The sequence below is a fragment of the Myotis lucifugus genome, unplaced genomic scaffold (genome assembly GCF_000147115.1).
Source record: "Myotis lucifugus unplaced genomic scaffold, Myoluc2.0 scaffold_97, whole genome shotgun sequence".
Taxonomy (NCBI): Eukaryota; Metazoa; Chordata; class Mammalia; order Chiroptera; family Vespertilionidae; genus Myotis; species Myotis lucifugus.
The window spans coordinates 1,901,090-1,917,713 of record NW_005871145.1 but is presented as its reverse complement, the minus strand read 5'-3'; the positions used below and the strand labels follow the sequence as shown (position 1 = coordinate 1,917,713).

Here is a 16,624-nt window from a genome sequence, read left to right as displayed (position 1 = left end):
CTTTAACACTTATATAGAAATTCAAGAAACCCTGAATACTAAAAACAAAGATGAAAAAGAACAAAGTTGGAGGTATCATCACCCTGCCTGATTTCAAAACTTGCTAAAAAGTACAGTAATCAAAATGGTGTGGTTCTGGCATAAAGAAAAACATATAGACCAATGAAATAGAACTCAGATCAAAACAACAATGAGGTACCATCTCACACCTGTCAGAATGGCTATCATCAACAAATCAACAAACGACAAGTGCTGGAGAGGATGCAGAGAAAAAGGAACCCTCTTGCACTGCTGGTGGGAATGCAGACTGGTGTAGTCGCTGAGGAAAATTACCTCAAAAAATTAAAAATGGAACTTCCATTTGACCCAATAATCCCACTTCTAGGACTACTAGTATATCCCAAGAAAACAGAACCACCAATCAGAAAGGATATATGCACCCCTATGTTCATAGCAGGACAATTTACATAGCTAAAATTTGGAAACAGCTTAAGTGCCCATCAGCAGATGAGTGGATTAAAAACCTATGGTACATCTACACAATGGAAAACTATGCTGCTGTAAAAAAAAGAAGGAATTCTTACCATTTGCAACAGCATGGATGGAACTGGAGAGCATTATGCTAAGCGAAATAAGCCAGTCTGAGAAAGATAAATATCACATGACCTCACTCATTTGTGGAATATAATGAACTTCATAAATTGATGAACAAAAATAGATACAGAGACAAAGAAGCATCGAACAGACTGTCAAACTTCAGCGGGAAGGCAGGGGAGGGGAGGGGAAGGTAAGGGATCAACCACAGGACTTGTATGCATGCATATAAGCATAACCAAAGGACACAGACACTAGAGGGGAGAGGGCATGTGCTGGGGGGCAGGGAGGCAGGGGGGAGGTCAATGGGGGAAAAAGGAGACATACTAGTATATAATACTATTTGTAATACTCTAAACAATAAAAAAAATAGAACCCAGAACCCAGAAGTAAACCCTCACATATATGGTCAAATGATTTTCAACAAGGATGCTAAAACAGTACAGGAAATGACTATTTTCAGCAAGGATGCTAGGGAAACTAGATGTCCACCTGCAGAAGAATGAAGTTGGACTACTACCTTAAACCATTTATAAAAATTAATTCAAAGGGATTCAAAGCTTAAATATAAAAACTAAAATTATAAAACGCTTAGAAGATAATATAGGAAAACCTTTCATGACAATGGATTTGGCAGTGAATTCTGGATATGAAACCATATGCAGAAGCAACAAATAAGAAATGGATAAACTGGACTTAATCAAAATTTAAAACTTTTGCACATCAAAGAACACTACCAACTGAGTGAAAAGGCAACCCACAGAATAGGAAAAAAATAATATTTTTAAATTATGTATTTGATGAGGAATTATAACATCCAGAATATTTAAATAAATCCAACAACTCAGTAACAGAGAACACTCCAATTAAAAAATATGGGCAAAGGACTTGAATAGACATGTCTCTGAAGAAGATGGACATATACCAATTAGCACATGAAAGAAGCTCAATATCACTAATTAATACAAAAATATAAATCAAAATCACAATGAGATACCACTTCACACCCATCAAGATGTCTATTATCATAAAAACTAGTGGCCAGTGCATGAAATTCATGCACATTAAATGGGATTAATTAGAGGAAATATTTTAATATTGCTACTTGCCCTTTCTCTATAATAGAAGTGTCAGAGATGAAAGAAAAATTAGTAAAATGCATATGAAAATCTTCCTCCTGTCAGAGTCTGGGGTGTGCTGTGGGACCCAGAGTCAAGTCCCCGCACACCCGTGGCTCCTCAAAATCACGCGAGACCCAGATCCAGCTGGCTCCACCCCCATTGGGCGAGATCCAGACCTAGCTGGCCCCACCCTTGTCAAGCCCCGCCAGGTGGGGGGCTCAGCCTCAGGTCCCCTGCCCCAGCCCAGCACCATGCAGCCACAGGTCCCTGCTGATTGCTTGTTAAGGCTCATTACAAAAACTTGGCCTCCGCTATGGGTGCAGCCATCTTGTGTTATGTAATCCCTGCCTCCGCTGTGGGTATAGCCATCTTGACAGTTATGGAGTGACAGTCAATTTGCATATTCCCCCTTTATTAGATAAGATAATAAAGAACTAGTATTGGCCAGAATGAGAAAGAATTGGAACCCTTGTGCACTGTTGGTGGGAGTGTAAAATGGTGTAGCTGTTGTGAAACAGAATGGCTATTCCTCAAAAAATTAAAAATAGATTTGTCATATGACCCCAAATTCAATTTCTGGGTATTTTACCCAAAAGACTTGAAAGCAAGAATTCCAAAGATATTTGTACATTCATACTCATGGCAGCATTATTCACAGTAGCCAAAAGGTGGAAGCATCTTATGTCTATTGATGGATAAAATGTGGTGCATACATACTATAGAATATTACTCAGCCTTGAAAAGGAAAGAAATTCTGACACACGCTACAAAATGAATTAACCTGTAGGATATTAGGCTAAGTGCAATAAGCCAGGCACAAAAGGACAACTACTGTGTGATTTCACTTGAAAAAAAAAATACACCTTTAAACCTGGGAAAAAATGAGATACTGCAAGATTTCTCATTTTGGCAAAATTCACAAAACTGAATGGCATTTGGATTATTTTATACTAAATAGTCTATGACTGATTGATTCAATATTTAGATGTTCATGGCTTTAGACAATTCTCCACAGTGTCACTGTGGAACTCAAGGTCTGCATTCATGCTCTCTCTGAAAGCAAGGGGGCCAGATTTGAACAAATTGGTAACAGCAAGCAAATTAAATTCTGTAATTCAAAAAAAAATTGTAATACATCATGTTCCCTGAAACTTTCTTACTTGAGAATTCATCATCAGCATATTTCTTGATCAAAAAGCATTATTTTATTGTTTTAGCTTTTTTTAATATCAGCATACTATTGTGGAGTGCAGCTCAGTCACATTGTATTTGGGCATTCTTCGTTGGAAATTTTTTGTTTGTATGTTTTTATTTCTTTTGCCACTCTAAAAAATGCTGTAATAAGTAGCCTTCTACATATAACAGGATATAGTATTGCTTTTCATTTCTAAAATAAACAATAGGGATTTTTCACATCTTAATAAATGTTTCATGTATGTGCATAGTAATTTGAAAAAAATGCTGAGAAAAGGCTAAGCATTGAAACCTTTTTTCCATGTAGTATTTTTTCTTTTTAATTTTCCAAGAAAGGATACTAACATTTACTGACTTATCTTTTTCATTGTGTGATGATAAACCTTCAAAATGGCAATAATACATGAGTAAGTTCATTAAGGTAAGTCCAGACTGCCACAGAGGAGATTCAAGGAGCATCTGATTGAACTCCTAGAGGGAGATCTAGTTAAGGAACCATCCCAGGCGGCATCTTCCCCAAAGATGTAAAAGGCAGCTTGGGGATCCTAGAGTCATCAGTGCCTCAGAGTTGGGGTCTCAAAGGTTTATAGAGCCCGTAAACTCCTACTGCCACAGCCACACAGATGCTCACTTGAAGCTGACACAGACTCTCCATTACAGGTGGGTAGAAAATATGTATCTTATTTTTCTATAATGGCCTTTAAAAGATCCCAACTATTCCTCAAACTGATCCACTCAACTTTCATTTTCGAAAGAAATGGACGTTGTATACAATCAAATAATACACTATTAAAAGTAAGGCTTGTTTCCAATATTTACAACATGTTTAGAATACAAGGCTTTAAATATCATCCAGCTATTTATGTTTCCAAATGAAAGCTAACATTATTACATCTTATGTACTTAAATTATATCACTACTGAAGCTATGGAATTTTGCTCACTGAGGTGATTTATATCAAAGTTTTGTTTCTGCATTATTAGCTAAAGTGAAAACTGCGTGTTTCATAGGATGTGAGAGAAAACTGTATATACCGTACAACTACCTAAACTCCAAATGATAATCCTTTTTTAGAATGTAACCATCCATCACAAGTTCTCTCAAAAACTTTTCTATGCAATCTGCTAACATACAGGAAATATATGTACAGAAGCATAAAATGTTATCAATGAAGTGATAAGCCATCTATCTGATAGTAAAAAAAAAAAGTCTGCAAAGGTTTTAGTTGAGGAGACCTCAAAAAGAAGGGCTCCTATTTGAGGAGAGACACTGCAAGGCTTGATTCCTGGTTTGATAGTGTAGGGAGCGGGTATAGGATTAAGCCTCTGACTGACCTGTTGGCAAAGCCACAAACAAGTCCCAGCTTAGAGGGCACAGCCCTCTTAGTATAATTAGGCTTGACCTTATGAAGCTCCCTAGATCTTATCTGGGAAGCTAATGGGCTGAGGGAGATGCAGCAAGTGCTGCCAAAACAAGTGAAACTCACAAGAACATTGTAACTATGGTGACCACTACCTTGTTTACCTCTGACTATAAAATAAAGGCTCAGCTTGCCTCTGGATCTCTCTCTGTGGCCTCAGCCAGGCACAGGAAGATCCACCTAGGCCCAGCTTATTCTCTCTGTCTGTCTTTTCTACATCCTTCGCCGCCCCGGGACCAGGCTCACTGAATCCTTGGCTGTGCTGGCCTGGCACAGATAGGACAGAAACTTTATAATTTTCTCAAGGAAAGAATAAAACCAAGGAAGAAAATGTTCATTTACAGGGTTGCCCTCAAATCTGTAACTGACCTAAAAGAGAATGTTAAAAAATAAATCTTAAGAAAAAGATTAACTAAAAATTTAGGTGGGATATGTTTTATAAAATTTTAAAATAATGTTATAAAATTATATCAATAAAATTACAGGTTATAATAAAACAGTGGAAAGAATATGAGGATTTGCATAAACTTGAGGGGCAAGAAGGAAAAGAGTCATGAAAGAGAAAAAAGGAAGTTGTGTCCAGTAAAGCAGAGTGGATTGAATTACAAAAGCCATAGATTTTTTACAGAAATAATCTTTTTAAGCTAAAAAGATAATCAGTAACCTGAAAAATAGATCTGTGGACATACCTTTATGTATTTCTGACTGAGTTATTAAGATGAGAAGTAAGAAAAGCAGTTAACAGGTATGGATGGTAGAATATGCAAGTTCAAAGTGCTAACTAGTAGAAGGTATAGAAGATAGAATAAAAAATGGGGCAGAATAGTGATTAGAATCACCTATTCTGAAGGGGAAAAAAGCAAGAAGTCTTGGGTGAAGAAATCATAAGAAGACATTTTCAATTAATTGGGGCCATACTATTTCTCTAGCCTTTCTTCCATTCAATACAAGAGACATCAGATGAATCATGGCTTCAAATGTTTGTTTGCAAAGTAGTAACATCCTCATAATTTAATAAGATTGTAGGGAGTAAATCCTCAAACATTTATAATGCTGGATCATCTGTTTAAATTGCTGTACTTGCTTTTTCTCTCTCTCAAATGATTGAAATGTTTATTTATTAGATCTAGAAACTTTAATAACTGAGTTAGAATCACACGTAATTACAGGATATCTCACCTAAGAAATTGCCTTTGCCATCTAATGGCAGTCCCTTAACTTTTCTAACCATTTCTTTTTTCCTCAAGCAGATGAATTCCCAAACTCATTCATGGCTCCTGAAAACTTCACCTGGGTCATCGAGTTTATCCTCACAGGCGTCTCGGGCAGTCCAGACCTCCAGATTCCACTCTTCTTTGTTTTCCTGGTTATCTATGGGCTGACCTTGGCTGGGAACCTGAGCATCATCACTCTCACCAGTGTTGACTCTCGACTTCAGACCCCCATGTACTTTTTCCTCCGGCACTTGGCTATCGTCAATCTTGGCAACTCTACTGTCATTGCCCCTAAAATGCTGGTCAACTTTTTAGTAAGAAAGAAAACCATCTCCTACTATGAATGTGCCACCCAACTGGGAGGGTTTTTGTTTTTCATTGTAGCTGAGGTTTCCATGTTAGCCGTGATGGCCTACGACCGCTATGTGGCCATTTGTAACCCCCTGCTCTACATGGTGGTTTTATCTCGCCAGATCTGCCTTCTGCTGGTATCACTCACTTATGCCTATAGCTTTTCCACAGCTATTGTGACGTCATCTTCTGTATTCTCTATGTCTTACTGCTCTTCCAATGTGATCAATCACTTTTACTGTGATACTGTCCCTCTGTTAGCCTTGTCCTGCTCTGATACTTACTTCCCAGAAACACTCATTTTTGTATCTGCAGCTACAAATTTGGTTTGTTCCATGACTATAGTTCTAGTATCATATTTCAACATTGTTCTATCCATTTTAAGGATACGTTCATCAGAAGGAAGGATAAAAGCCTTTTCCACATGTGCTTCCCATATGACAGCCATCACAGTTTTCTATGGGACACTACTATCCATGTATTTGCAGCCTCGAACTAGCCATTCTCTGGACACTGATAAAATGGCTTCTGTGTTTTACACACTTGTGATCCCCATGCTGAATCCCATGATCTATAGCCTGAGGAATAAGGACGTGAAGGCTGCCTTAAAGAGATTGCTGACAAATGTATTCTGTTCTTTTAAATCAATGTGATTTTAGAGCTCTGTAGGTGAGTGAAGAGATGGGTAAGATAGGCTGCCACTGTGTCAGAGAAAGTAAAGGTCAGGTGGCTGACTCACAGGTTTCCAAGTAATCCTTGGAGTTAAAAGGGACCAAGATTTAGGAGTTAAAACATAAACTAAAGGTCTTATTGTTATGTGGTTAATACAGAAGCTAGGTGTTATTCACTAACTTTGCTAAGGATTATGCAGGTATGTAGATTGAAATAAATATTTCTTGGAGTCAGGAGAAAAATAAGAAAATAAATAAGTTAAAACTGAGCAATGAAATGTGGATTAGATAAGTAAGTCATTCAATCTTTCTTATTTTTTGCTTTTTTTAAATTCCTGGCTATCTTTGGGTAAAACAGATTGTTTCATCTTGAAGAATTGTAATGAAAGATGGCTAAAATCCTTTTAATAACTAAGTTAACAAAATTAAACTAACAAGTATATCTAAAATAAAACTTCTTAACTCTTTCTTAATATCATTTGAATAAAAAACATATAAACCACTGGTGAGTTTATGGACCTGGAGATTATTATGCTAAGTGAAACAAACCATTCAGAGAAAGACAAATACCATGTGATCTCACTTATATGTGGAATCTAATGAACAAAATAAACCAGTGAACAAAAGAGAAACAGAGGCATGAATCATGGAACAGACTGACATTTGTCAGAGGGGAGGGGGCTTGGGCATGGCTGGATGAAAGAAGGTGAAGGGATTAAACAAATAAATAAACTATATATATATATGGAACAGTGTGTGATAGCCAGAGGGGAAAGGGGTTAGGGGGGTTGGTGAAGGTGGACAAAAGGTGGGGGAAACGTGGAAGGAAAGAAACGTTGCTTGGAGAGATTGATGCATGTTGCAGTGTGCAGATGATATTTTACTGAGTTGTACACTTGAGACCTGTATAGTTTTGTGAACCAATGTCACCCCAGTAAATTCAACTAAAAAAGAATAAGATTATGATCCATGAGAAAACAAAGTTGAAACAATTTCTAAACTGGAGTCAAATGTCATCACAATTCCTAAAATAGAAAGATAGTAAGAAAAGCTAAGAATGAAAAAGTTTTATATCATCTACTATGACCACTGTTTTGAGACAAAGAGTTCATTATTATAATGAAATATTTGTGTAATTGAAAACTAAGGGCAAATTTTAAATTCATAGTAGTATATAAAAACACAAATCCACCCCTTTCCCCCCCACACACACTACTTTGATGATATATTTCTTATTCATCATCTAGTTCAGAGCAATTAGGATACCAGCTAAGACACAAAACGTTTACCAAATGTCTTGTGCATACAGTATTGAGAGGGTGGTCCTTGGAGGAATTGGATACACAGTTTCCTGAAAGGTATTTGTCAAAAAAATTTAAAGGTAATTCCTACCGGCCTTTAAAAGCGAAATTTGAAGACTGACACTAATAATCTACAGCAAAAATAATTTTTAAAAATAAGTATAGCATTTTAAGAGTTATAACTTTAGAGCAATAATATTATACTAAAGGCAGAGCCATAGATACACAGTTCTTCAAAAACGAGAAATCACATCAACAACGCTTCATCCTTCCTCGGCATCCCGGGTGAGCATGGACTGTAATTTTTCTTATAATTTGCTTGCATCATGCTTTGAGGTAAGATCCTTTGGGACAGAGGAACTGACAAAACCATGCAATCATCTGCTACCCAGACCCTATTTGCGAGGATAAATAAGAGCACCATCTAATCCAGGTAGGTTAGCAATTATATTTTAAAATTGTGTCTTTGACTCCTTGATGTGTAATGACATTGCTACAGTAGCTCAAGATAAAAATTAAAGACTAAATACAATGGACTAGAATAAAAAATGTTTGAAATACATTTTCTAAAATAAAGATAATGCTTTTTTCTGAATTTATTCATTTTGATGGAAGTATCAAGATCATCTAGGTTTGAAATGGACAAGAACAACTGAAGGACTAGAAGGAAGTGAACAGACAACCTAGTTGAATCACTTTTTTTACATATTTAGATGAGTAAGTTGAGTTTCAATATGTTCAAGTGATTTTTCCCCAACTCATGTAGTTAATTAAAGTCAGAACCATGTCTGGAAGGTAAGGTTGAATAAGCATTACCCATTCATACATTTAGGATTTGTGGAAATCCTACATGTACTTACACTCCATTTTTTTGCATGTTTTATGCTAAAAACCATCTTTTCCTTAACTATTTCCTTATTGTTTTTTATATTTACCCAGGGAAACATTATCTCCACTACCTCCCCTTAAAGTTTTCAAGTAACAGGGCCTCCTCTCATATGTTATTTTGTATCCAGCACTTAACTCTATTAGATTATTTTAACTCACTATTCTCAATCTGCTTGATTTCCATCTTTCTGGTTTTATACTCTATGCTTTTTGATGGATAACTCTGACCATTATTTGTTATGACTTCAAAACCCAGAAAGATATATAATACATAATCGGCAATCAATTAACATATTTTAATTCACAAAAAATTGCAAAATTATATACTGACACACACATATATATGCACACACACACACACACACATATATATCACCATATAACAACTATCTCTTTCTATACCTCTTCACCTAATAGATATTAGACAAAGGTCACCACGATGTTCCTAGAGATATTTTCCAAAACAAAAAATATAACTTAAGAATAAGGGGAAGAAATATTTAAACATAATTATTATTATAATTATTATTATAGTAATCTTACATTAATAAATAATTAATATTTTATTCCATATTAACTACCATTGAGAAGAGGCTGTAACAGTAAATGGGAAAAAACAAAGAGGCAGCATGGCTCTCAATCACAAAGTGTCTATGTATATCAGGGGAAGAGGTATGAAACAGATGGCTGTTATAAATATGAGAAGAAATATAAGGGAAGTATGTCTAAAGTGATTCTAGAACACAAATATGAAATATTGTAACTCAACATGGGAAATGGCTCTTCAATGAAGAGGCGATATTTCCACAGGTTTTGAAAAATAAATAAAATTTTCCCTTCAACTATCCTTTTTGTTTGTAGGGAAGGGGACTAGGAATGGCAAGGAAGAAAGTAGAGAAGCATGGAGGGAATATTGTTATTGACAAATGAAGACTAGTTATATTAATGATACCAATGGATGTCCATAGATGTTAGAACAGTTGAGTGGAGTTGGGATTATAAAAATTTTTAGGGACAAGATTGTCCCTAAAAAGTCACATATGCTTTTCTTTTTTTTTTAAATATATTTTATTGATTTTTTACAGAGAGGAAGGGAGAGAGATAGAGAGCTAGAAACATCGATGAGAGAGAACCATCGATCAGCTGCCTCCTGCACATCTCCTACAGGGGATGTGCCCGCAACCCAGGTACATGCCCCCGACCGGAAATCGAACCTGGGACCCTTCAGTCCGCAGGCCAACGCTCTATCCACTGAGCTAGACCAATTTCGGCATTTTTTTTTTTAAAGTCACATATGCTTTTCAAATGTAATTCATATTTTATTTTTTATGAAGTAAAATGGTTTGTATGTACAAATGTCAGAGTTTTATTTTGTCTTTTTGTTCTGAAAGTAGGAAAAAAAATGAGAGGAAAAGAGACCAGAAAAATAAAGAAAATTTGGATAAAGGTTTCATTCTTTGTAGTCTACTATATTGTCTGTTTTTTCAATGCTCTATCTTCAGACTCCAGTGTCTGGAAATTAGTAGTTCCCAACATATATTATTAAATGAGGGAATGAGTGGATTGAAATAGATGCCAAAAGAAGTGACAATTAGACATCATCAAGACATAGGATAAAGACAGAATATGCAGATCAGGGTGGGAAGTGTCTCTTGGAGCTGTTCATAGATAAACTGTGAATCTACTTTTATGTTGGTGAAAATGGTGATGGTCTTCTGTTGATGAAGTTTAGCTTTTGAAACTGTGTTTGTCACTACTAGTAGATCATGAACTCTGTTTTTAGAATCTTGATCAGAATTATTTTATTTAAATGAAATAGAGCAGATTGCAGTAGAGTACAAAAGAACATGCAAGATAAGTGCATGCCAGGTAATGAGAGTATTATTATGGATGTTTATGAGCTCCGTGCTTTCAGACTCTGTTTTTGCCACAAAGCACAAGAAGTTTATAAATCAGCTTTTAAGGAGACATACATTTCTGAATTTCTTAGAAAGAAAACATCAATTTTATTCTAAATTACAATATATTATAAAATTATGTAAGGATTTATTCTCTTTGGTCATGTAAGTTTATCTTTTAGAGATAAAGATGTTTGTTCAATACTATAGTAATCAAAACCTAGAAATAATTTAAGTTTCTAATAACAGAATAAATAAGATATGCAATATTGACAGTATAGTAGTGAGGTGTGGACGTTGAGTCAGAAACATATGGATTTGAAACCCAACTAACTGTACTTATAGCAGCCATCTGATTTTGTTTTGGGTGTTTCTTTTCCAGGCTCCTCTTCCTCATCTGTACAATGGGCATAATAATGTGGTTTTGACTTAAAGTTCAATGGGATGAAATGATGTAAATAATTGCCTTATTGCACCTTCTGTACTTACCTGTTTTAGTATTTGCATTATTAGCATGACTATAAATATTATTTTGCAGACTGTAGTAACCTTAAAGTGATAAATTATTACCATTATATATATAATATATACAATTACATATAAAATGTTTCTGAAAGTGTTAGGACACTGTGGAGCTGTGTCGGCACAGGTACAATGACATCTGTCACAGTGGTGTCACTGCAGATTTGTTTTCTTTTATGCTATTTATGTCAACATATTTTCAATAAAAAAATAAATTTTAACAAGGCAGCTTACAGTTTTAAATAGCTTAATGGATAAGACCTTTGAATAGAAACCAAGGCAAGGTGGACTATTGCATAGCACCCATCTTTGTATATATAATGCCTTGGGAGAGGAGACATATGCTTGTCCCACATATATCTCTGTCTGCCATCCATCCTGTTCCCAATATCCTAGTATGATAGCAGTCTTTATTAGAAACAAAACCTCTTTACAAGACACTAAAGTATAAAACACCACTTGTGGGAATGGCAACTTGATTTTTCCTCTTTTCTCTACTTCCTCATGCAGATGCCTTGAAGAGATATGGCCCATATTAATTGCACCCAAGTACAAGAGTTTATTTTTATGGGCCTCGCAAATCAAAAGGAATGGAAGATGCCTCTTTTTGTGGTTTTCTTAACCATCTACCTCTTTACAGTAGTAGGCAATCTAGGCTTGATCCTAGTTATTAAAACTGATGCAAAACTCAACACACCAATGTACTTCTTTCTTAGCAACCTGGCTTTTGTTGATTTCTGTTATGCTTCTGTCATTACCCCCAAAATGCTTGGAAATTTCTTATACAAACAAAATGTTATCTCCTTCAATGCCTGTGCTGCTCAGTTAGGCTGTTTCCTCACTTTCATGGTATCTGAGTGTTTGCTACTCGCTTCCATGGCTTATGACCGATAGGTGGCCATTTGTAACCCTCTCCTCTACATGGTTGTGATGTCCCCAGGAATCTGCATTCAGCTTGTGGCTGTCCCCTACAGCTATAGCTTCCTGATGGCACTGTTTCATACTATCCTCACCTTTCGCCTCTCCTATTGCCACTCTAATGTCATCAACCATTTCTATTGTGATGACATGCCTCTCCTCAGGCTAACTTCCTCAGACACACACTCCAAACAGCTGTGGATCTTTGCCTGTGCTGGTATCACGTTCATTTCCTCTGTTCTCATTGTCTTTGTCTCCTACATGTTTATTATTTTTGCCATCCTGAGGATGCGCTCAGCTGAGGGAAGACGCAAAGCCTTCTCCACATGTGGCTCCCACATGCTGGCAGTCACCATATTCTATGGGACCCTGATCTTTATGTACTTACAGCCAAGTTCTAACCATTCCCTTGACACAGATAAGATGGCCTCTGTCTTCTACACAGTGATCATTCCCATGCTGAACCCCTTGATCTACAGCCTCAGGAATAAGGATGTGAAAGACGCCCTGAAGAAAGTTACCATCAATAGAAACCAGGCTTCTGGGTTCCTGAAATTTGAAAAATGATTTGACTATACAAAAGTGACCTGTCCTTAATGAGCTTTTCCCCCTATAATAATAAAACTAGTTGAGTGTCTTGATCTTAGTTGGTTCTGAATAAAGATTTGTTCACTGTGAAATGAAATCATTCTCTCAATTCTTTGTATGCAAGTTTGGCTTAAAGTTATAATTTATTTTTAGCAACTACCATAAGAATTTACATTGTGTTATTTCTGAAATGAAAAAATGTGAATTTTTGAAATTCCATGATCTCATTTGCTAGTTACATAACTAGTTATTGGCCAAAAATAAAAGTGAAGGCACTCTGAATACCCAGTTTAGGATTATAAGAGCGTTTTAACATACTTATGAGTGCTTTAATAATATCTTTCAAATTAAGTGCCAAGAGACCACTGCAAACTAGTGGTGTCAATCAGGCATGATTTTCTTTCCCCTGGGGAGATTTGTCAATGTCTGCAAATATTATTGATTTTCATCATGACAAGGGGGTATAAAGGAATAGTATTGTTGTCTAGAGCAGTGATGGCGAACCTTTTGAGCTCGGGGTGTCAGCATTTTGAAAAACCCTAACTTAACTCTGGTGCCGTGTCACATATAGAAATTTTTTGATATTTGCAACCATAGTAAAACAAAGACTTATATTTTTGATATTTATTTTATAAATTTAAATGCCATTTAACAAAGAAAAACCAACCAAAAAATGAGTTCACGTGTCACCTCTGACACGCGTGTCATAGGTTCGCCATCACTGGTCTAGAGTGTTGAGGCTGGGGATGAGCTGAGTAATCTACAAAGCACAAAGGAGTCTCTCACACAAAAGTTATCCATCCCCAAATGGTAATACAGTGGGGCCTTGACTTACGAGTTTAATTCGTTCCGTGACGAAGCTCGTAACTCAAATTACTCGTATGTCAAATCAAAAAGTGAATGAGTGAGACACGTGGTGCTGGGCTGATGTTGTGGCATTCACTGTGACGTTCGCTGCGCCAACTAGCGGTGGGGTATCTGAAGCTGGCTCATAACCCGAATTTTAGCTCACAACTCAAAGCAAAAAATTGGCTGAGAGACGGCTTGTATCTCGAAAAACTCGTTAGTCTGGACACTCGTAAGTCAAGGCCCCACTGTAGTGCCAACGTTGAGAAAGTCTGCCCTAAACCATTGTCATCTAGGCAATAATGTCAGACTAAAGGCAATAATGTCAGACTAAAGGGAGAGCCACAGAGGGGTGTTTCCTCAGAACCAGAGGTAATGTTAATTGATCTCCAGCCTGCCTTGGGATCCCTATGGAGTTTGGACTGTAATTTTTCTGATGATCTTACCTGCATCATACTCTTACGTAAGATCCCTTGGGTTAGAGTCACTGACAAAACCCAGCAGTTTGTGGCTGCCCAAACCCACTTGCAGAAGAAATAGGAATGCCCTCTACTCAGGTAGATTCAACGGCTGCATTTTAAAATTGGGATCAAGATAGTCATTTTTAAATTAAGTAGAAGAAAATAGAATGTCCTTAAAAAAATTTAGGTGGCATTTTCTGAAAATAGGGTAGAGTGTTCTCTTTAATTTTATTTCTGTATATATTTCTGATATTACATATAATATAGTTCTTATTAGTTTGAAATGAAAATAAGATTTGAGGTCTCCAAAATAGAATCTATTATACCATTTGAATAAGTCAGGCACTTAACTGGCTAGACTGTAATCTCTGTCAAAACTCTTCTCATTTTTGCAAAAGCTAATAATTGTACCTATGATGAGAAGTGAAAGTGTTGAAATCAAGTCATCAATATGTCTCATAATGCCCTAAGGACATTATTTATGAGCAAGGGGAATGAATATTGAAATATTATTACAAAAATTAATCTTTTTAACATATTTTTTATTGAGAGAGATAGAAACATAAATGATGAGAAAAAATAATTGATTGGCTGCCTCCTGCATACCCCATATGGGGATCAAGCCCTCATCCCAGGCATGTGCCCTGACTAGGAATCAAACTGTGACCTGCTGGTTCATAGGTCAATGCTCAACCACAGAGGCATGCTGGCCGGGCACAAATATTAATCTTTAATTCTCCACACCAAGCATCTAGAAAAGACTAGAGTAGAAAATGTATGAAAAATCATGAGTTTTATGCATGAAGTCCACAATTTATCAAGAGAAAAATGTGGAAATAGATGGTTGCCATTAATGTTAAATGTCATATAAATGAACTATGTGTAAAATGTTTCTCCATCACAAAGAGGGAAACTTGGGTATCAGATCATGGACATTAGAAATCAAGGAGTCTTTGTAGAAGAGGTAGGATTTTGGTAGGCCTTGAAAGATAATTAGAAGTTCTCCCTTCAACTCTTTATCCCCATAAACCTGGTAGAGATGAGCATAGAAAAAAGCATATATGAAAGTAGAGAAGCATGTAAGGGCATATAGTAATTAAAGACCACAAAACAAATGTTCTGATTAGATTACTGTGTGTTGGTTGTGACAGAAGCAATGTGAATATAATTTGAATATAATATGTTATATTCAATATTTTCTAATTTTTAAAACATTATAAATATTTGGGTTAGATGGTAAAAGGTCTTATAAAATATGCTTTCAAATATGTTTGCCTATATATGCATCAAAATAAGATGAGATGACATACTGAAGGTCTTACAGGTACAAAACAGTGAAGACTTAGCTGGTATCTTGGGACTTGGAAACCAAATTTCCTATCAAAAGTTGCTTGTTTCAAAATGGATTTTATATATTTGTGGGGCCACAGACTAGGATTTTAAAACTTTAATTGTCTTACCCATATCATGATGGTTATTGGCTGTAGTAATCTTTAGTGTATTCATTTTCTTCAGGTAAATACCCAGAAGTGGAATTGTCAGATCCTATGGTAGTTCAATATTTATTTTTGACAAACCCCCATATTGATTTCCACAGTGTCTGTACGAATTTACATTCTCATCAAAAGTGTACACGGGTTCCCTTTTTTCCACATTCTTGCCAATCCTTATTATCTCTTACTAGCATGTGTTGGTGTTTTGTTTTTTTTATAACAAGCATGAGTTGATACGTCATTGTGGTTTTTATTTGCATTCCCCTGGTGAATAATGAGGTTAAGCATCTATTCATGTGCCTATTGGCCATTTGTATGTCTTCTTTGGGAAAATGTTTAGTATTTAGATCTTCTGCCCACCTGTTAATCTAATTGTTTATGTTTTGTGAGGAGTTTTTTCTGTGTTTTGTGTGGGGTTTCTTGCTATTGAGTTGTATGAATTTTTTATATATTTTGGATACCAACCCCTTATTACAATATGATTTATAAATATTTTCTCTCATTCAGTAGATTGGATGAAAACTTTTTGACATTACCTGAGCAAGAGGTGTAGTATATAAAAGCCATTAGTCACTGAAAAGACAGGAAATATTAGTAACTTTATCTGTCCAATATGCCAAGTCACATCCACTGTGAAACAAAGCAATTTATTAGTTTCCTCAAAATTATTTTTAATTGTTGTATGGATAAAGTGAAAGAAAAAGAAATATGGCACATGACATTATAAATTTACTAACAGGTTTGAAGAGTGATGTTACTACAGAACATTCATTTTCCTTTGTGTTATTCATGTTAACTTTTTTCAATACCAATAATATTTTTTGAGTTTTGAAAAATCAATATTTAATTGTAAATAATATAATACACAACAGCTTCGAACAGAGAGCCAATATGGACTGCTTACTACCATGCCACTCTTATTTTTAAAACGCAATTGATTTGGGTGAAAGAAATAAGTATTTCCTCCAAAATATTTACTTTTACTCTTCGTTCCATCCCAGATTCCAAGTAGACCACTAATCATTTTAATATTAACACTTTCATATTATCAATAAAACTGATTTTTAGGAAGTTAAGTAATAAAAACCCATTTTAGAGTTTTAAGGTTAATTTAATTAATATGGATTTAGTTCTCTTCTCTCCA

At 35.7% G+C, this 16,624-nt stretch overlaps 2 protein-coding genes across 2 annotated transcripts; both read left to right on the top strand.

Annotated features, from left to right (window-relative positions):
* The first annotated feature begins 5,599 nt into the window (after positions 1 to 5,599).
* LOC102438323 (olfactory receptor 8J1-like) lies at positions 5,600 to 6,547 on the top strand. Its single transcript, XM_006091924.1, has one exon. It carries the CDS (start codon positions 5,600 to 5,602, stop codon positions 6,545 to 6,547), a length of 948 nt encoding a protein of 315 aa, XP_006091986.1.
* Positions 6,548 to 11,699: 5,152 nt separating this feature from the next.
* Positions 11,700 to 12,659, top strand: LOC102426713 (olfactory receptor 8U1-like). Its single transcript, XM_014458451.1, is given in 1 exon segment — positions 11,700 to 12,659. A coding segment is annotated over 1 exon segment (960 nt).
* The last annotated feature ends 3,965 nt before the right edge of the window (positions 12,660 to 16,624 follow it).

Coding starts and splice junctions, on each gene's coding strand:
- LOC102438323 (XM_006091924.1), top strand. CDS start 5,600: ATGGCTCCTGAAAACTTCACCTGGGTCATCGAGTTTATCCTCACAGGC.